Source organism: Pecten maximus, chromosome 12, assembly GCF_902652985.1.
Source record: "Pecten maximus chromosome 12, xPecMax1.1, whole genome shotgun sequence".
Taxonomy (NCBI): domain Eukaryota; kingdom Metazoa; phylum Mollusca; class Bivalvia; order Pectinida; family Pectinidae; genus Pecten; species Pecten maximus.
In genome coordinates, this window is record NC_047026.1 from 26,921,959 (window position 1) to 26,944,936 (window position 22,978).

The window sequence follows — 22,978 nt, forward strand, 5'->3', positions numbered from 1 at the left end:
AGTTGTTCATAAAACTTATTGGAGAAAGATTTCCTTCATATCAAACACATTTTTTAATCATTTGTAATTATGCCTGCATACAATACTGGAACACTCCGTTATACACATTAGAAAGGGGTCATTACTCTAGCTGTACTGACAAGAAACAAAGGGGAGTATGGGTAATTTTACGGGGGATAAATAAAAGGGAGATAATGTTGAATCATTTTTTTATATGTTTTGTAATGAAATCTCAAGTTTCTACTTCATTGAATGTTTAACTAAATCTGAAGTTCTAAAATCAAATTAGGATATATCCATTTCTTCCTCGCTGCATGGATTAGAGACTGTTGACTCCAACAATACCCATACCGAGTTTGCTTTGAAGGAAAATTGATTTAAAGTATTAACATGTTGATCAAAACAGTTCTTACTATTGTATGTTACAACCTTAACAAATTTTCTAAAAATTCTGAAATTTTGAAATTAGATTCCTGTTATGTGTGTGACTGACAAGTCTAAAATTAACATGGAATTTTTTTTCTCTCTCAGAAGTACATGTAGACTGTAGAAGAGGAATTTTATGTGCAAAATGTCATGTTATACTTAACAGTGTTTCAACATTTGCATGGGTCATATACCACAATGGATTGTAAAGTGCATGACTTATGCACTTTTGGCCATTTTTTTTCTGCCTCAGATAATCCCTGGTTGTGCTAGGATTGGTCGAAAATAGATCTGATAAAGCGCACAACAACAAGTCAGCTATCCATAAAATTCCTTGAATTAAAAGCTTACACGAAAGCATACTGTGATGTTTCTTCAGAATTTATTGACAGAAATATTCTTTAATAAATCAGTAAATATGAGATTAAAAAAAACATGGTTTATACATGTCAGAACTGTTTATAATTTTAGTGGAACTAAGCATAGATTTCAAAGCAGGGCCATTTTCCTTCCCATGTAATTATAAAAATCTCTGGTGGCTTAGAGTACATTTCTGACAGCGACATTGTGGTGTCGATTTCGTTTGATAGAAGGGTGGGCTCCCTTTTCTCATGAAAATATATGACATGGTCCTCTGATTTAAGGCTGGATGGAAATGTTTAGAAATAAAATATGTTATGCAATCTTTATATATAAAAGCCACATGTTGATTTTTTTTCTTATTGTAGCAAATTTCTCCTCCCTTCTCAAATTTAATTGTCTGCAAACGCTTGTAAATGTATATTTTGAGAAATCAAGCCTGATAAAATTTGAAATTGGAGATGCTTTTCTTAATGTGTGTCAGTATGTGCATGGCGTGGCTGCTAGAGGATATCTTCATCAATGTTATTAATATTTCTTATGAAGCCTTTATGTAATTGAACAGTAACGGTATAAAATAGATATTTATCTCATTAAATTAAATTTTTTTTTTTTTTTTACATTTCAAATTTTTATTGATTTTCTTATACATACATACAAATACACAATACATACATTACAATATCTATATTATTCAGACTTTTTAAGATTATGATGCTATTATATAGATATTGTATACAAATAACAAGTAGACAAACATGTAATCTACAAGACCAATTTCAACCATACAGGTCTGAAAAATTATAAGGAATAGTATAAGGAGTCTAGAATTTATTTAAATTACATTCTATTTTTCCTTTTCAAATAAAGCATGCCATCCTCCCCATCTTGTAAGGAATTTAACATATTCATTTCTTGATTTATACATAATCTTTTCAATCTCATAGTACTGACATACATGAGATTTAAACACTTCAAAGCACACATAAATTTTCTTAATTCTACAATGATACACATATTGTTTGAACAGTAATGACATCAAATTACTTATATTGTTGTGGTGACCATTCAGACCAAGCAGTATTGATACTGGTGATAAACTAAAGCTGAAAAAGGTTTTCTCCAGAATCCATTTCTCAAACTCCTTACGAAGTTTGACTATCCTTGAACATTCATAAAACAAATGTACATATGTTTCATTTTCTTCCCTGCAAAATGTACAAAGGGGAGAATCCAATACTTTAATTCTAAATAGAAAAATATTCGTTGGCAAAATTCGATGGATCAGACGATATTGTAGCCACCTTAATTTTGTATCATATGTTTGTTTAAAGATATTTCTGTGAGTTTTTTCCCACCAGTACTCATCGTCCTCTTCAAGTCCCAAATCCTGGGCCCACTTTACCTTGTAAGAGTTATTAATTGATGAATCATATCTTTGAATTAATGTTTTGTATATTATTCTTTTTCCAGGTACGTCTGAGACGATGCTTTCTAAGAAAAATGGAAATGTGGGGTTATTGTTCATATTGATTTTTTCTTTTAACCTTGGAAAAGATTTAATTAATGCCTTTTTTAGACCTTCAAATGATGTGAAAGGGGGCTGAAATTGATAAAATTGACAAAATTTGGGATATGAATATATTTCTCCATCTTTGTCCATCATATCTTGAACTGTTATTATTCCTTTCTCATACCATTCTTTCCAGTAAACAGTTCTTTTATCAATGGTAAACAGAGAGTTGAACCATAGCGGTTCGGTTAATATATATTTGTCTTGAGGTGGAAATTTTTTTTTTATCTCCGAAAGCACAAGGAAAATTTCCTTCCAAAATAAATTACTTGTTCTTTTTGACATCAGCTTATAAAACTCATCACCTGCATTAGAAAAATGGAGTTCGACTTCATGATCATGATCCTCCAAAAGGACATGTGCCCATGTACTTGCCGGGCTTTTGATAAATCTTCTTATCCAACCGAGTTTTAAAGATTTAAGAAATGACTCTAAATGGAGCATTTCCAATCCCCCCTTCTCTTTACTCTGTATAACTTGTTTTCTTGAAATTCTATCGGTGGAATTACCCCAAAGGTATGAAAAAATTATTTTGTTAAGTCTCGACAGATATTGATTACTTGGAGAAGGTAAGCTCATGAATAAATGGACAAGCTTGGAAATAGCCAATGACTTAATAACTGTTATTCTACCCAATACAGTCAGATATCGTTTAGACCAATTATTGAGGAAAGCTTCTATTTCGTCAATTTTTCGGAGATAATTAAGTTCCATCATATCCTCAAGTTCTGGACTGAAGACAATTCCAAGAACCTTTATTGGACCCTTCGTCCAGTTAAACTTCATTTCGCTGCAAATTGCATCGTCTGATCCTTTCTTTCTACCAATCCACATTGCATTAGTCTTTTCAATATTTGGCCTAAGGCCAGAAAATTTGGCATATTGATTTAGTATCGAAAGAGCTGCCCTAAGCGAGCTGTCATCACCATTTAAAAACAATGTTGTATCATCAGCGAATTGACTTATTTTAAATTCTTTTCCATTTATCTTGATACCTACGACCTCAGGGTTATTTCTTATCATAATTGCCAACACTTCTGCACAAAGTAGAAAAATATAGGGAGAGACCGGGTCCCCTTGTCTACACCCTCTACCTATTTTAAAGAATTCAGAGAAAAAACCGTTCTGTATAACACAAAGTTTAAAATCATAATTCAAAATTTCCATCCACTTAATTAACCCTGGTCCAAAGTTGAAGAATTTTAAGGTTTGGTAAATAAATTTCCATGATAAAGAATCAAATGCTTTCTCAAAATCTATAAATAAAGCCATCCCTGGAATTTTGTTTTTTTCAGTATAACTCATAATATCGTATAACATTCTAGTGTTTTCTCCAATGAATCTGTTTTTCATAAAACCTGTCTGGTTTTCATGGATAAGATGATCAAGAGTTTGTTTTATTCTGTTAGCAATACATCCTGAGAGTATCTTATATGAGGTGTTAAGCAAAGATATGGGCCTCCAGTTCTTTAAAAATTCCCTCGGTTTATTAGCTTTGGGGAGAAGAGTCACAACACCTTGCCTTTGGGTCCAGGACAAGGACTGACTTTGGAAAGCATACTTTACAGAGGAGAAAACAAACTTTCCAAGATCTTTCCAAAAAAATTTGAAGAATTCAGCAGGGAAACCGTCAGGACCAGGACTTTTGTCATTATTCATTCTTTTAAGTGATTGAAGTACCTCATCTATTGAGATGTTTTGTTCTAATTCCTCTCTCATTTCTTCATTTAGTTTTGGTACCTCAGCATTAATAAAAAATTCATCCAAATCTACATCATCTAAGCTATCATCCCTATCCCTATATAGGTCGGAATAAAATTTCTTTATTTCTTGAAGTAAATCTTTCTGGTCAGTTATCTCTGTATTAGAGCTATCTTTTAGTTTTGTTATTGTTTTATTGACATAATGTCTCTTTTCCAAGTTACTAAAGTATTTACTTGGCTTTTCACCGTCCTCTATCCATTTAGCTTTTGCTCGAATCATCAATCCTTTCATATATTCTTTTCTATATAACTCCTGCTCAATCTTTTTCTCTTTTAACATATCAGAAAAAATTTCAGATTCAGGGGATTCTTCAGTTAGTAGTTGAAGAGAATTTATATGCTCTACCAGATAAGTTTGCTTTTTAATTTTATTGCGTTTCACTTCTGCAGAATAGCTTATAGTCATTCCTCTAATTTCTAATAAAAGTGTCTCTAACAATAAATGGTAGTCAATTGTAAATTGTATATCAAGGAAGTCTATTTCCAAAAGCTTACCTCTGTCATAGGGAAAAGCTGCATAACGGCATATAACTGTTTTGATTATTTCCTGCACCTTTTCTTTGTATTTCCAATCTCTTAGAAGAGTTGTATTGAATTTCCAGAAACCTCTGCCTCTTTCCATTTTTGTAAATTTTAGTATTAATTCTACCATAGAGTGATCGGTTCTATAACCTGGTCTTATATCAGAGCTTTCATAAACTGATAATAACATTTGTGATACAAGAAAAAAATCCAGCCTCCCTTTTTTAGTAGGAGCTTTCTTGAACCAAGTGTATCTCTTTAATTTAGGGTGGTTAATACGCCATGGATCACATAGATCAAACTCCTCCATGAGCTTAAACACTTCGCTTCGGGAATTTGGATGATTTATATTCTTATAATTATAGACATCTATATCCGGATCAAGGATTAAGTTCCAATCACCACAAATTATCAAAAATTCATTATCAAATGTTTGAACAACTTCTCTTATACTTTTAAAGAAAGTTGGGGAGTCTTTGTTAGGGCCGTAAACATTAATTAGAGTAAATGAATATCCAGCAGACTGTACACTCACTGCAATCATGCTGCCATTATCATCTTTTAGGGTATTCGTAACTTTGTAATCAAAATTAGTATTAAAAAGTATGGCTACCCCTCTAGCATTACCTTGAAAATTATTGAAAACAATGTCATAACCCCATTGTTGTCTTATAAACATGCTGTCACTCTCTTTGAAGTGAGTATCTTGTAAACAATATATAGAACTTTTCATTTTCTTTAAATAATTAAAGACATCTCTTCTTTTGTTGACATCGCCCAGGCCCTGACAGTTCATTGAAATAATTTTAACTGCCATAGTAATATGCTAAAAATACTGTTTCTCTTACTCATTTCCCTTGAATTTCTCTCAAGTAAATTTGACCTCAATAACATTGGGACAACGTTACATAATGATGGAATGGTCTGTAAATACAAATTGGGTGACAAACATAAAATACATTTACTTAACAAGAAAACTACTGCAACAACCATTACAGGAACATAAACATATAACACAGAAAAAATAATCCTTCCTGAAAACATGGTTAGGATGGACCTATGGCTGCTTCTTTGGGCTGTTATAACTTTTTCACCCAAATACAAAGTAATACAATCAATGGTTGCCTACGCAGTAATTGCATTATATAATACAATGAAATGGAAATGAAGTATATTACTTAAATTCAACTTACTTTATAGGTGATTAACATCAATTATATATATATATATGTTTGTAATAATTATTATCATCCATGAAAGTGTAAACATTGCCAATCTCTCCAGCATTTCCATTCTTGATATATCATAATCAATGATTGTATACACATTGTTAGAAAATAACACTCCCTCATTCTTTATATAATTATTACACTATTTAGAACACAACTAATTGATGCTAAACCGATTTTGAAGACTGCTCTTGCTGACCCGCTATTAAAACATGTACATGTGTTGATTGTGATGGCTGATGAACGATACCATCCATTCTAAAAAAAACATAGATATTCTTATTTTTCATTCGAATCGGCTCTCCAGCTAAATCTACTGAATATAAACTTGTCATTAAATAGAGCTCGTTCGTTGATTGTAACAGTAAACACTAGAAAAGATAAACCATGTGCGTATTTAAAATGTGCACTTAACAAGGAGCAAAAATAATGCTCTAACATATTTACAGTACCTTGTCCTTTATTGTCGGGTTATATTATAATGTCCAAAATTCCTGGTCTCAAATTTACCGGAAACACGTGCGAGTGTTGTTGTCAATCGCGGTCACCACTGCGTTTGGTCTCAAATTTATAAACTGACTTCGTTCAATGAAAGAAACGAAACGAAAAAGTTAATGTCGCTCCCATCTTTCCGCTCTGGACTTTTTCACCTCCAACCAAACGTCAGGTATCTGGATGTTTTCACGAATCCTCGTCCAGGTACCTGTATGTTCTTGTCTAATCTTGTAGGCCTCGGACGCCAAGCGAGCACGTTTTATTTTAAGTCGTTGACACAGATCTGTTCGGACCGACATTTTTGTCCCTTTCAAGTTTGGTGCCGATGAAAAGATTAACTGCCTTTCTTCCCAATATACAAATTTAGCAATCATCGGGGGATGTCCGGTCTGTGACCCCTTCCCTCTAACGTTAGGTAAAACATGAGCATTCGCGATATGTATATTCTTCGCTACAGACTCCCCGATCTTTAATTCATTTACAAAGAACTGCCTCAGGGTAAAATAAACACCTTTGCCTGGAATTTGGGGAACCCCATAGAATAGTAAATTGTACTTCCTTCCGTGACATTCAAGTTTTTCAAGAGAGTTTGTTGCTGCCGAAACCTCATCTGTTACACCAGAAACGTGAACACTTCTCAGTTCGTTGATTGAATCCTCTGCCGCGGACAACCTCGTTGTAACCTCGGTGATCTCCTCACCACGTGCTCTGAATTTAGATTTCAATTCCTCTAGATCCCTCGACACAACAGCGATTTCGTTCTTAAAAAGAACCGATTGTTCAGTAAACTTCGAATTAATATTTTTTGTTATTTTTCTCTCCATCTGTACTATAAGGTCTTTTAATTCGTCTGTCGGTGAAAGTGTACTGGCCGCCATATTTGATTCACTAACCTGAGGCTGATCTTGTCCAGACGGTTCGCTACTGAAATCTCGTATGTCTTGCAAACCTTGATTGTTCTTCCTCTGTGATTTTTTTGCTTGTTTAGTCTGCGTCTTTTTGGTTGATTTAGGTGCCATGATATGCTTTCAAAAAAGCCCCAGCCATATTTCCTTGCCTCAGCCGACGTTAAGCATGTTTCTCCATTGCCATCTCAACCGGAAGTGCATTAAATTAAATTTTGATGATTTTTCCAAATGTGATATATCAGTGTACTTTTTTTAAAGCAACACACTACTCTTCTTTATAGCTACACAAGGTTAAAGGTCATATCTGAACAGAGGCTGGAGGTCATAATCTTCAGCAGTTTGAGGTCGTCAGGATTTCGGTACTAATTTGAGGTCGTGGGATCAACCTCGGACAATTTATCAGAATCTGGTTACTGGTTTTAACTCTCAAAAGGAAACTTAATGCCACATAAGAAAGATGGGAGCATACATGCGTATCCAAATTGAAATGTTGAAGGCAGTAACTAAAGGATAAAGATCCCTAGAAAATTAGAACTCTTCCTCCTTGTTAGAATCCGATTTCAAGTGAATGGGATGTCTTCAGATCTCTATAAACACAGATATTTTTTGTAATTTTTTAACTAGGTCATTCACTGACCTAGGCTTTCCCTCTTGTAACGATATTAACAATATGTAGGATAACACAGCCATTGGGTACTCTTATAGATTTTTTTTTCTTTAAATGGGACTTTCTAGACTCAGACTTGCAGAGAATTCCTGTAAGGTTATACTGTATCCCTCCTAATCAGTCTCCAGGAGGAGCTGAAATGGGTAAAATTTATATCTCTAGTATTATGAAATGTTAACTATTTATTTTACAACAACTTTGAAACAAGTTATACCAGGTTACATTAATCACACTTGTTGGCCGAATTGAAGCACAAGAGGGGTCTTACTGTGGGAGGAAACCGGAGTACACGGAGAAAACCCACGTGGTTGGGCAGGTGACTTCATACTTTTTCATATCCAAATGGGAAATCAAAGTCCAGCCACCTAGGTGAAAGGCAAGTGTGTTACCACTGTGCCACCCGACCACCCTCCAGAATGTCTTATATCAAGAGAAGTTTTGATAACCAATGTCATGCATCAAGTAAAGATATTTGGTCTTGTCTTGTCAAGTCCTAATTTAAACCTAGAGTACGTTAAACAAAGACTCCATTTTCCTGACTTATGCTGAAGAAATATGTATTTATGATTTGAGGAATGTTACAAAAGGAAAGGAATGAGGACTTTTAGTTTTATATGTAACAGTAACTGCTTCTAAAATGTTCATTGGAAATTTAACTTTGATACCGTCTTGAGAACTGATTAACTTTTAATTAACGGCAATAGCTGTGAGGAATTGAGTAACAGTCGTGGAAGTGTGGAAAGATACACTCAAGTGTGTGACTGTAAACTTCTCCCACACTTCATGACCACATGGACATTGTTGTTATAGAAATGGTACTATCACTTCCCAATGGAATATGGTTTCACTATCAAGCATTGTTTTGTCAATTAAATGTAGGTCATGTCATCCCTAAGACCTTTCAAATCTCAAGATTTTTAAGTTTCAGCACTTGGCCAAGCCTCACTATGAACTCAGTCAATACACAATTATCCTGAGAATGTGGCTGTTTCCACACACACTGTGTTTTGTTGCATAAATACAAAATAAATATATAAATATTCCCGAGTTGAACTGGGTAAGGGCTGTATACCCAACAGGTGTGTTCAGTAATATGAGCACTCTCCACGACCTAGCATTTCCAGCCTATATATTACATGTCACAATACTTGGGTGTATATCTGGTGTGGCCATTTCTCTGTATAGTGTTGCGCTGTACATGTGCACTAACTTGCAGCAGAGACCGAACAGGAAGGTGACTGGGTACGTCCAAGTACTGTAAAATATATCTCATAAGACATAATTTGAGTCGGCAGACAAACCCTATAAGATTTCTCTCAAGGATATATCAGCCTACCGTGTTTATCCTATAATATAACCCCAGTAGGGGGGGAGAGAAAAAAATATTTGTTAGTATTTCTTGTCTACTTACATATGGGTAGGTTTTATTAGCAGTTAGGAATTAACGCTATATATATATACATATTCATTCTGATATTAAAATAATATATTACAACATTTCCTGATAATTTGTGTGACAGAGTTGCTGTCCCTTGTGCAAAATTAGACTCTTGCTAAGTATTTATCTGAGAGAATCAAACTTTAAAGTCCTGAAAAAAATCCATTACTTCATTGCGTTTCAATAGGGAAAAAAAACCTGCCATTCAAAATTTTCCAATATTAGACACATTTTAATTTCATCAGTTCTTAATTCATTAAAAATATCCTAGAATGAAGTATGAACATTGACTTGCACAAGAAGCATACCACAATAGGTTTTTAATAAAATGAGAAAAGCTTTCATAATGCCAGAATATACTCCGACATTCAAGGTATGCAAATGCCTGTATGTACCTCATTAATGTTTCCGTTTGTGTTTACCATGGTATCTGTGCCGATGGTAGCATGCACTTGGTGTTCGGGCGGGGGTATTTCAGGACAGCAGTGCCACCGCCACCGTACATAATGTGGTGGATATTTACTGATCTCCAGACACAGGAGAGTTCTTCTACAGATCAGAAGAGAGGAGAGTTCTGCCTAAAGGGGCGGTGAAGCTCTTTGCTAACCACAGCTCATCCTTATCAGTAAAGTCAAGGGGAAATAACAGATCTCTGGGCTTTATCCCCAGGAAACCTTTGACTTTCAACAAGTTATAATTAACAAACTTGTCTAATTAAGCAGCGCCCTGTTTGCCTGTGTAGGGATGCCCTACCAGACAGTTTTTGTGTTGATGTGCCACAACACCCCGACTCATTCTATATACACTGGCCTAACGGTTTTGATGCCAAGAGAAGCAACGAATCAAAATTGTAGTTAATTACTTACAAATTACGTCAGTATCTCTGCCATCAGATGAATCATAACTGTTAGGAGAACATTTTAATAGGAGACTGGAAATTGGTTTAGAAATATCTGAAATGACCCAAAGAAAAAAGATGAACAACAAGTACATATTGGTTATGATTATGTTAGCCTTAGCTTGTCCCTTCATTGAAATACCACATTTAGATATTCCTCCATCAATTACTAGGACAATTTAGTACCTAGCCATGTGTGGATTGCTTTTAGTCCATACTTATTTATACTCATGTTTTACCAGCAAAACTTGTATATCATAACAAAATTTTGACTAATTGTTTAGCTTAAAAAAGGCTCTCTTTAGGCAAAAAGGATAGTCAAAAAATCATTAATATAATTATAGATACATATTGTGTTAAACACCTTTTATAAAAACTAGGCTCAAACTTGGCACCAAAAAAAAGTATCAAAAAAAGAGAGAATACCTTACAAAGGGAAATCATTCTAAGCCATTAATAAATTGTGGAAGTTCTCTACTGTAACTGTAGGTTATGGGGGAAAAAAAGTATGATATGAAACATTCATTGTTAAATATTGTTGTACGTATAATTGTTATGTTATTGTTTCATGGGCTAACCATACAAGGTTAAACACTCAAAATAGTTTAAAAGCTCCAAACCACCAAAGAAAGTGTAATGAACAATTAATGTTATACAGTAAATAATTCAGTCACTTTTAAAACACTATAGTTTGTATCAAAGCTGACTTGGTTGGGATTTGACCTTTTTACCTCATATTGAGAAGAAAAACGGTGATTTGGGAAGAACATTTATAACTGCAAATTTGGCTAAAATATGAAATTATTTAATTTAGGAATGGGTTCCATTATCAGCCCCAAATAGCCTTGAGAATGAGCCCTGTATCTGTCTGATTTGGAATCAATGAAAAACAAAATTATAAGAAACATTGACAATGAAATGTAGGGCCGGATAGACAAGGTTTTGTAGATTCGGCCTTTGATGCCTGTGTTAGTCAGAGGCCGAGTCTGATGTATGGTGAGGTATTGGAGGGGCTGTCAGGGACAGGAAGTTCCTGCCAGATACACTAATGGATAGATCCAGTCAATACTGTTACCATTACATCTAAGGTGGTGATCCACATCTATCTGTAACAGGTACCATATATAGTCTTTTTGTACAAACCCCCTCCCTCTTAATAAATTCTCAACGCCAGTCTATTATGGTTCAAATGAGAGTTTTAAACATATTTAATTAGGGCGGGTATCAGATAGTTAATGAGGAGAGAGGTTGAGGAGAGAGGTACTCTATTTTCATTGAAGCATATTGTTAAGTTAGGGTATCTAGAAGCTTTGTGATGTAAACTTTATTTGAATACATTCAAACCAATCTTGTAGCCCATTTATTGAGGTAAGGGAGCCATGGTTGAATTCAATATCGAGGCTGTGTGTATAGTGGTCATCAGTATGGCATTCTGACCACCACTCAACTGCAATCCACCCAATGCTGCCTGTTATATGAACATCCATACACTGTCTTTTCATCAAAACCATAGACGTTGCCTTCCCATTAAAATAATACACATTGTCTTCCTATCAAAATCATTGACATTGTCTTCCTATATCAAAACCATATATTGTCTTCCTATCAAAATCTTTGATATTGTCTTCCCATCAAAATCATAGACATTGTCTTCCTATATCAAAACCATACAGTGTCTTTCCATCAAAATCATATACATATTGCCTTCCTTTCAAGACCAGACATTGCCTTCCAATCAAACCATAGACATTTGCCTTCCATCAAAATCATAGACATTTTCTTCTTACAAAATTATTGACATTGTTTTCTTCATACTATTGTTACATTGCCATTGTTTTCTGCATTCCGCCCAGTGCTGTCCATCAAAAACCCATTCAAAATGTCTTCCCATGAAAATTCTATTCCATTGTAATATACATATTCATCATGAAAATGTTTGTACAGAATGGCTTTGTCCCAGGACCTAGTAACAAAGGATGCATTTTCTTACTGAGGCTTGCATAATAGATATGATACCATGTCAGTTTTGTAGACCCATAAGTTCTGATTGATGGTATCCCTTATTGTCAGACTTTATTTGATGGCGTATCTCCTGCACTTGAAGACTGATCACAGTGCATCTTCACAAAAATGACCTGCTGTAAGAGCTTCCTTGGTACGGGGAGTCCCTATAAAACCCTGAATATGTGTCTATGTGTGTGCTATATTTGATGTAGTAAGCATGCTAGGGTCATGTTCATGACTTTTGAGTTATAAAATTGATACTGCTTCTATTTATTCAAACTTTTGGCATTATAAAGGTGATGTTATTTTATGTGAGCTAGATATAGCTTGTAAAAGTTTCATCTTCTGATGTCCATTTACATAGTTTTAACAAATTGTCTAGTGGTAGTGTATAGTGCAGCATCATAGAATTATACATCTATGCTTTGCTTCCCTTGGGTGCAGGTACATATCTGTACAACTACACTTTATTTTTAGTTTTTTTAGTTTAAGTACCTATAACAGTACACTTTACATCTGTGTCATACTTCCCTCAGATACAGGTACATAACTATACATCTGTGTCATACTTCCCTCAGATACAGGTACATAACTATACATCTGTGTCATATTTCCCTCAGATACAGGTACATATCTATACGCCTGTGTTATGCTTTCCTCAAATACAGGTTTTTACCTTTATCTTTTATTTATTACCCGTAGATATAAAACACAGGTAACTTTCCTGTACACAATTTGATGGATTACCTTGCTGCACATGCATATAACGGGAGATATTGTTATGCAATGTAAGTTACGTACCTGTATGATATGTGTGGATACTTACCTGCATATATTGGTCACAGTTAAGAGAAAGTACACAGATAACCTCAGGAGAAGACAATATAAAAGATGGGTTCTCGTTTTTATACTCAATTTTTGTTCACCGGAAAAATAGTAAATTCTGTGTGTTTTCCTGGATTGTCTTAGTTGTGGGCTTTGTGTTAATATCAAATTTATAAAGTAATAAAGTGAAAAGATTTTTTCTCTGATTTATTTATTGAACCACCTTCTTTGCGTATCAGGTTGGGAAAACACCATATTTATTACCTGATCCAAACAATGACACGAATGAAGTATAGCCATGTACAGTGTTAATATATTTCCAAATATTTTTGGACAGTTCATTAGATAGTGTCATAATGAAATGACATATTACTAGTTTTCGCCATTGTTTATGATATGTCCCTAAAGAAAGAATTGTAAAATTTTGTGTCAGTTTGAAGTATTGTGAAGTGAATCCAAAATTACTTTACAAATTTTGTATTAATTAAAAAATAAAACAATCCAGGTTAAAATAGAAATTAATAGGTATTTTTACGGAATAAAAATTGAGCTAATGTAGTGAATATAAATGTATTATTGAGATAGTTGGGCAGACTTTGATAAGGTTATACATTTCTAAGTATATTAAGGTAATGATGCAAACTTCCCGCATTATCCTACCATTACAAGTGTGATATGGTGATTGTCTTTGACGGGTAGAGCTTGAATCAAAATGGTAGTGAATCATTTCTTGTCATCATGCTCAGTAAATAATTGAAATACATCCGGTAGATTCATCTGATATATGTCATGCTATTTGTTTCTATAAATATTGTGGACAAATCGTTAGCTCATTGATTCCAGTCTGACATGCATTAAACCTAGATACTGTATAAAAAGTATGTCAGAAGCACCAGTCGATCCTTTGCCAAGTATGGCAGATGTGTTGGCACAGACAGTTTTACCTTAAAGTTGTCCACTAGTCTCCTCAGAGTGTCTACCGACAATATGTATGTATAATATTTAATATAGGCAGTGTTACATCAGTGTCTAATTACAGTGATAATGGATGGGATGTTAATTGTATCTGTCATTAAAATCTCTATCTGTCCAACCCTCCTTCCATCAGTATGTCAATCTATTGTATTTATCCTCAAATAAGCCCTCTTCCCTGGTGTAAGTTTAGTTTTGAAGTTTGGAAAGGGCTCAGTTGTGGACAAGGGCTTATTTGCAGATATATATGGTACTGTGTTTATCCTGTGATAAGACAAGGAGACTGCAACACGTGAATTTTAACTCAAAGTAGTAGGGATCAAGGCTTTTTACAGGACAGTGAAAAAGTATTAAGTGTTACTTCCTCAGACATGGATATAGACCAGGCTTATTAGGGGACAACAGACATGGATATAGACCAGGCTTATTAGGGGACAACAGACATGGATATAGACCAGGCTTATTAGGGGACAACAGACATGGATATAGACATGATAGACCAGGCTTATTAGGGGACAACAGACATGGATATAGACCAGGCTTATTAGGGGACAACAGACATGGATATAGACCAGGCTTATTAGGGGACAACAGACATGGATATAGACCAGGCTTATTATGGGACAACAGACATGGATATAGACCAGGCTTATTAGGGGACAACAGACATGGATATAGACCAGGCTTATTATGGGACAACAGACATAGATATAGACCAGGCTTATTATGGGACAACAGACATGGATATAGACCAGGCTTATTAGGGGACAACAGACATGGATATAGACCAGGCTTATTAGGGGACAACAGACATGGATATAGACCAGGCTTATTAGGGGACAACAGACATGGATATAGACCAGGCTTATTAGGGGACAACAGACATGGATATAGACCAGGCTTATTATGGGACAACAGACATGGATATAGACCAGGCTTATTAGGGGACAACAGACATGGATATAGACATGATAGACCAGGCTTATTAGGGGACAACAGACATGGATATAGACCAGGCTTATTAGGGGACAACAGACATGGATATAGACCAGGCTTATTAGGGGATAGATATCTGGATTTATTTCGTTGGTGAGGCATTGTGTTTGGGCGAATTTCCATCAAAGTCAGCTCCAGTTGAGTGACAGTTTATGCATCTTAACAAACATTTTCTGATCTTGTCACAGGTGTCAAATTGTGCCATTAATTTCCCAGATTTCATTTGGATATGATTAAACTTGATATAAATTAAAATATACATTTTCTTAATCTTAATAAGCAAGCTATATAAAATAAAATAAAAACTTCCAAGATACACAAAATAAGTCTTTGTGAATTAAAACAACAATAACTGTTAATTGACGTGGGGTTTGGTCTTTGTTTTTGGAATTAGCTTTCTGATGACTCAGTTACATTTTTGTACAGAACTCATAAGACATTTAATGACAGAATCAGGCCACCTTCGTGTGGTGATGGTCTGACCTTATAATAGACTCTCTAAAGTGTGGATTTCCTATATAATTAATCAAAGTCACATGGAAATGTCTCTGGAGAAAGGAGTCAAGAAAAAAAAACCTGCTGAACAGAATAATGCTTAAGTATTGAGTGCAGTAATTTCTGTACAGCTGCAGAGTTGTCATGCATTTGTTAAAATACTAGAATTAGAAATGGCCATTGTATCTCATATAAGGAAGTATACAGAGTACAAGCTGAATTTGGGTCTTCATAATGGAGTGTCATTATATATAGCTGAATCTCAGTGCCCCATTTTATTCAGAGTTATTGCCCCTTTGTTCACAGTGCTCAGGGTTATGTCTTGTACAACATGTGATAACTCCTGGGATGGCATTAGTTTAAGTTAAATTGAAATATTAACTTTAACAATGCAGTTGTTAACAAGATCATTTGGAAGTCGTCACAAAATGTTTAATTTGAATTTAAACATCAATATTGCTTACACTTAGCAATATCGAGACAACCAAAAGTCAGAATCATTGTAGCTAGCTTCAAAGATTGAAAATAAAGTGTCTTTCCCCAAGATTGCCATATCTTAGAAAACTTTTTTCAGATTCATAATTAACAGTTTTAAGTTTCAGGTAATTTGGTAATTCAACATTAAATATGCTAGTTTTGTACTTTTGTCAGCATTTATAAATAGCAGTAGTCAAAATGTTCAACATTAAAAGCTCAATCATTAAATGAAATGTGTAATTCAAGTTGTTAAATGTTAAATTTAATTGGAAAATTAAAACCTTTATATATATACATGTAAATGTAGTTTGAAAATTCTTTATATGAACAGGTCGTGGCAACATAATTAGGAAAGTTTAATAAAGTCGATCAATGATGTTTATATATTTATATTTAAACGTTTAGGGAGTGGATACAATTTCAATTCAAAACTTGGTTTATTAATAAAGTTTTAGCGAAAAATTCAAATAATGGAATTAAATATTTGTTAATGTTGGTACTCTTTGCACTTCAGGTGGAAATAATGTAATAACTGAACTGTACAAAAATATATTTCAATTGATATCTTTGGATTAATTTACATATTTGGTTTTGACATTTAGAACCAGTTATGACACTTAGCATTCTCGTGTACATTATTCATCCATTAAATGATTGGCTTATTCCATTTTAAAAATCTGATTTGTCCACTTGACTATATATGTAGCTGCAAGGTATAATTTTGAAGAAAGGAGGACTAAAATTATATATACCTTTCCCAGGCTTGAAAACTTTAATATAAATAATTCAAAGAAGTCCGATACATATTCTATATTCATCATCTGAGTCATTGCTTGGAAATATTTTGATGTTAAAAAAATACTTTACTCTGCTGTTAAAAAGGGTTCCTTTTCTAATCACAATTTAAAAAAAAATAAACATATTAGATTTAAACCAGATTAGAAATTAGCCACATGGATATCTTTCACAAGTTGTTAGAAGAATCTTTGTAAGGTATGAATATAAATACACGATGTTTGGAATAATGACTGGAGACTTGGGGTACAACTGGAAGTTTTAAGTAACACAAAATAACAGGAAGTCTAGTCTGTATAATCTATGTGAAAGTTAACATCAATAGTGTCATGTAATTATGTGTGTGTTTAGTGAAATTATTATTATTAACTACAAATATTAATTTTATTTAGATTTTAAAAAGCTATCTAATTCATATAAAATTGACATTTCAGACTAAATTTGAAATATTAGAATATAAATGTGATCTGCAAAGAAAGTCTATTCCTTCAAATTTGTACTTTATAAATTCATCATCAAAATTAGTATTTCGGTGAGAAAATTTCAATCTTATTGAAAGATGAAATACGATCCCTGTCAGTCGGTTAATAAAGTCTCGGATAATTTGATGCAAACAAGGCTAATTATTATGCATTATTACTTTACGATGATGTAATCAAGACAAAGATTTGAATTATATATGACATTTAATTAAGAAGACAGTGAATTATAGTATAAAGATTGTATTTTGATATATCAGTACTGTCAGATAAAAGATCTGAAACACCTGTTTTGTGTTGTTTTCAAATCGCTTGCATCTCTTTGAGTTCTGTCAGAATTTTAATAGGACCATATGACACTAGAGATATAATGTATGGGCAACAGAGTTTTTCTCCTCGTCAGTCGCAGCCAATGGATATTATATATTTTTCTCTGTTTGTTAATATCAACAAATCAATTAATTTTGTTTTGGTAATTAGATAACCCCATTGTAACAAGCGAGCCTTTGTAATATGAAAATTGAAAGAAAAAGTTCAAGTTGCCCCAGAGAAGGATACGAATTCTTCAGATTAAAAATATTATTCAAAAACATGAAATACGATATAACAATTGCCAGTATTGAAAGGGGTTTGGGATCCAATTGCGACTGAAGGGTCACGCAGCCCTAGGGTAAAATGACAGATATTTGGAGTATGATATGTCTACCCTGATTACATCGCTTTACTTACCTTGTCAAACAAGCAATCATTTCTCCATCCAATATTTAACAAGGCTGTCATTACAAACTGTCCCACAGCCCGAGCTTGTTGAACATCTTCAACAGGTAACAAATTTACCTGCTAATAATACAAATACACATATATCTGGAAATCATTCATTTTCTTGCTAACTAAGTGATTATAATAATGATAGATTGAAGAAAATCAGGAAATCTATATGTAAATGCAGTGACTTGGTTGTCCTCAGGTGCCCAAGTGGGCGGGGCTTAGCATGTTGTATGGGGCTGGCTAGCAATGTGGTTGGCTACACTGGGAAAAGTGTACCGACTCACCCCCGTGACACACTTTGTTTACAAAAGCAGTTGATCGGAGTACCCAACGGCCCCCACTTGAATGCACTGATCAGCAATTGCGTGGCTGAGGTGTACATACAGTATTAGACACTGGGCTCAAGCTTACAGCGGAGCTCTCATCCCTGTGTACACTATCGGGAACTGTCGAACTTGGTTGAACTGAGGACTACATGGCTGTTTAATACACAACAGGCTGTGATAGAGAGAGGCCATGCATACTTATAGGCGGTGAATGGCTGAGTGTCTATCTGTATGTCATTGGTGATCAGGCCTTACACAACATGGAGTAGAATGTACTGTATGCCAGGCTGGCCAGAGTAGTGCTGTTTCCTTTGGCTGGTGGCCCTTGTTGTTTTTGGGGCTGACCAAGTATTCACGTGTTGTGTATTTCTACCTCAGGGATTTCTCTACCTATGTCGATGAAACATTGTGAAAACTTCAGTGTGGTTTTGATTTTCCAACAAACTTTGGATCTTTTTATAGATACTTGACACATATATTTTTCTATCATTACAACTTAACTGGTGCTGTTTTATTCTGTGAAGAAGGAAAACAAATTGTGACATTTGTGTTCAAAACACGGAAGGACCTTTTTATAGAGGAACTTTTTTCACCTTGACATCATTTTTCGGAACTTGTTGGATCACAACTTCTCCCCGTCCCGATGATGTTTTCAGAATATACGAATCACATGAGGCCGTATCATCATAACCATGGTCACAACCACGGGCCCCACCCCGGGATGACCCCCTCCCACCCCCAACACCATCCTCAACATCCACATGGCTATAATAACCCATACATGAGACCCAGGATGGACGCAACAAGTGATGTGTTTACTTGTTTATTTGGAGACCTCTTTGTTAAATGGTAAGCTGAAAATCTTGTGTTAAAGTGTAATTATATCATCCTATAACAGTACTAACATGTAGGTTTAGACTATTGATAAATATTAATGTTAAAGTGTTGGATTAAAAACAAAAAAAATTGTCATATGATTCTTCAGTCAATTTTTAATTCTGAAAAAGTATTATGAAATAATGTTCTCTTTTTTTTCTTAACTTATGCGACACACATATCAAATGAATTTTTAATAGGTGGCTTAATGATGGAATTCATCAACAACCTATAAAACGGACATTTTGATGTACAATTTGATTTGAAATTCTGTCAGATTGCATATATAATTTGATGAAAAATCTTGAGGCCTTGCCAATGTAGATATTTAACTGTTTTATAATATTCATAAATTATTTCAATGTGTCTCTGTCAGTATTTAGACCAAACACCTAAATGTAAATTTGTGTTAGTCACAGAAATGTTATTTACAACAGTGATGAGTTATGCGGACCAGAATGGGATAGGTCACAAGTGTTTATGTGTATTAGGATCATATAGACAAAATATCACATTTAAATGTTGAGAAGTACAGACCAGGCCAAATTTAACCAGCCACCAATTGTCCTTCTGAGGAAATAAGTGACAGAATTAGTTCAGGTTATTTGAAACACAGAAATTTATGTGTCGATCACGCAAAAAACACTGGAAACACTAGATTAACAATGTTTTAGCTGTTCTAAATGATAAGGATGTGTTTACTGACATAATAAGTTCCTTATAATTGTTTTTATTGTTACATGTGACAATCTGAAATTGCCAGTCAAAATGTTTTCTAAACAGATGCAATAGGAGTTGGTTTGTTTTCAATACACCTCACCCTCTTTAAAAAAATTCATACTAAAACAAAATTCCTATCTTAGATTGGTATGTATTTTGACATAGAGAGTTGAAAAACAAAATTCCTATCTTAGAATAGTATGGTTTTTGACATAGAGAGTTGAAAAACAAAATTCCTATCTTAGAATAGTATGGTTTTTTAACATTGAGAGTTGAACAATTTGTATATAAGAAGAATCAGCACAGATGTATTCTATTGTGAATGTGTTAACAGCATTCTAATTTTAAGATGATTCCAATGTCTTCCGGAGGAGTGTGGTGTAATAAACAGGTTGTTTTCCACATGTACAAGGTACAAATGTCATTTTATTTCCAACCTGAAACAGGTGTATAACGATCATGTGTTGACATGTGTTCAGCAGTTTGATAGATTGGGTTTTAAATAGAAAAATTTCATTGGAAAAATATACTTGTCGTCAATGTCATTTTCATGGAAATTAAAAGAAAAGTAAATTCAAAAACTACTGGTGAAAAAAAGATATGAGGATTTCTTCTGTGAAAAAACCTTATGAGAACCAAGGCAAAAAATGACCTAAACAGATTTTATCTCTACCTAGAAATGAAGTGACCAGGAATTAGTGGAATGAACACCGTCTTTATTGATTCTCACTCCTGTTATTAAATACAAGGGCCATATTTCAACATCTAGGGATCCCAAAACATATTGTGCAGTAGATAAGGTTTTATACGAGTACTACAGGTAAATCTTGCCGTGTAAATACCTGATACCTGTGTTCTGATCAATGACACACAGATATTTAAATTAGGTCCTTGTTGAGGTTTTCTGGATTCTCTGTTTATTTAGGACGTGACTACAGTCTGGTAATGTTTTATCAAGTCGGTTTATTGTCGGCCATAAACAACAGGACATAGATACTTGAGGTGTTCTTTTCTGTCATTTTTACTGAACCACATACATCAACTATTGTTGAAAAATGGCTTCCTTATACATGTACTTTAATCTATCGATTTTTAACCAAATTTTTCAAGTTTTTTTTCCAGAGAGAGAGAAATTCAGACAGGGAATGGAGAATGGTTTGGGTGGGGTTAATGTCAATGTGTTCATTGACCAATGGTGTCACAATAATAAAACAGAACCGATCCTCATCATAATAAAAGTGATTGAAGTTGTTTGATTAGGGATGAAAGTTTCATTGGAAATTCCACAATACCATAGGTTTTAATTATAGAGAGGGACCTTTATAGCCTGTGTGTACTGTCACATGTATACAGGTACTTTACAGGAATGGCGTCTGCTAGATTGCCTGGCCAACATTGATTACAGAACAAATGTATCGAAATGCTAAATATTTAATATGTTACCTGTAATTAAGGCGCAGAGTCTGGGCCAGTTACAACATCAACATTTACAAGATGGCTACCTGTTTGTCAACAATGGTAGATTTTCATTAGTTTTTTTTTGTTTTTTTTGTTCATATAATAGTTCACTATGTTTGTGGTGTTGAATTATTGACAGTCCTAAAATCTTGGTAAGGAACATTTTGATTTATTGAATATATGTATGAGCGGTATTGATTAAAACAAAGAATCAGTAGAACGTCACTCTCTAGGTCATATTGCACTTAGTTCTGCAATCCACCATCCATCAATGTCTAGAACATGGCCAAGTTCTGAAATCCACTGTCGGCCACTGTTTAGATCATGGAGAAGTTGTGAAATCCATTGTGTCGCTGTTAAGATCAAGAACAAGTTCTGAAATCCATGGTCTGTCGCTGTTAAGATCAAGAACAAGTTCTGAAATCCATGGTCTGTCGCTGTTTGAGATCATGGAGAAGCTCTGAAATCCATGGTCTGTCGCTGTTAAGATCAAGGACAAGTTCTGAAATCCACTGTCCTATCATAAACAGATAACTGCTTTGTGTTGTACTTTCTGAACACCATGAAAACTTTCCTGGTTTAGTACAGAAATGGTTTAACAAACAAAATTGCATTCATTAAGTCTTTCAGACTTTGTTACCCCACAAGAAATTTTGCTGCCATAATTCTCTATGGGGAGTTGTTTTGCTTAAAGCTATTTATAATATACTCATAAAATGAAGGAGTTGAAGTAGTGATTTTAAACAAATATGAACTTTTCTGTATATTACGTGCCACCTTAAGGTCCAGATCCATCTCCCATCTGCTAATACAGAAACATATCTTTATAACATTATGGTCGATACACTGTCCTTGCATGGTATAGTTTCCAATAGGAAAACATGTGATCTGAATAATTTTTTTTAATATTTAAAAAAGAAAATTCCCAGACCTTAGGGATGCATATACTGAAAACCAGAAAATCTCTTCTACGAAAATGATAGCAGATCTTAACAACTTTTTAACACTTTATCCACCCTATGCAACCATTCCTGATCAAAGCCATAAATCTACAACCAACAGAGACAGTGACTGAACAGACCTCTTCAGAAGAACCTCTTGAAATTAATTTAAATGATTGAGTTTCTTTTCCTGGACTAGTACAAACCCATAACTCTCATCCATACAGATAGGTGTTTAAGGCTCCTCAATACACACAATGTGCTTTAGGTCAACTTGCTTGTACATAAATAGATGACAAAGCATTTTATGGGTACATATAAAAAAAGATTAGAGAGATTTTTATGGTCTTTTTGGTATCAGTAATAGTCCATTTAGTATACCTACCTATATCATCTTTACTAGAGCTGTGTGTAGGTATTTGTCGACAAAACTTGTGTTGCATGCCATGCAGACAAATTGGAGATTTTGATGGATCTAACGAGCTGGATGATCTGACATTTTTTAGGAACATATCAGAAGTTCATCAGTGTCTCAGAATTTCCAAATTAGGAGGCATTCATGCGGTC

General features: G+C 34.3%; 1 protein-coding gene across 7 annotated transcripts in view; it reads left to right on the forward strand.

The window, feature by feature from the left end:
* Positions 1–22,978, forward strand: part of LOC117339336 (nuclear hormone receptor HR96-like) — a 202,863-nt gene that overhangs the window by 132,210 nt on the left and 47,675 nt on the right. For 2 of the 7 annotated variants that reach the window (XM_033900871.1, XM_033900872.1), the window contains exon 1: positions 18,437–19,265. The exons of the other annotated variants lie outside the window; for them this stretch is intronic. In XM_033900871.1, the coding sequence (XP_033756762.1) occupies positions 19,060–19,265 (206 nt within the window). In that variant the 5' untranslated portion in view covers positions 18,437–19,059. Of the gene's footprint in view, positions 1–18,436; positions 19,266–22,978 lie in introns of those variants that run through there. 7 annotated transcript variants of the gene reach the window in all.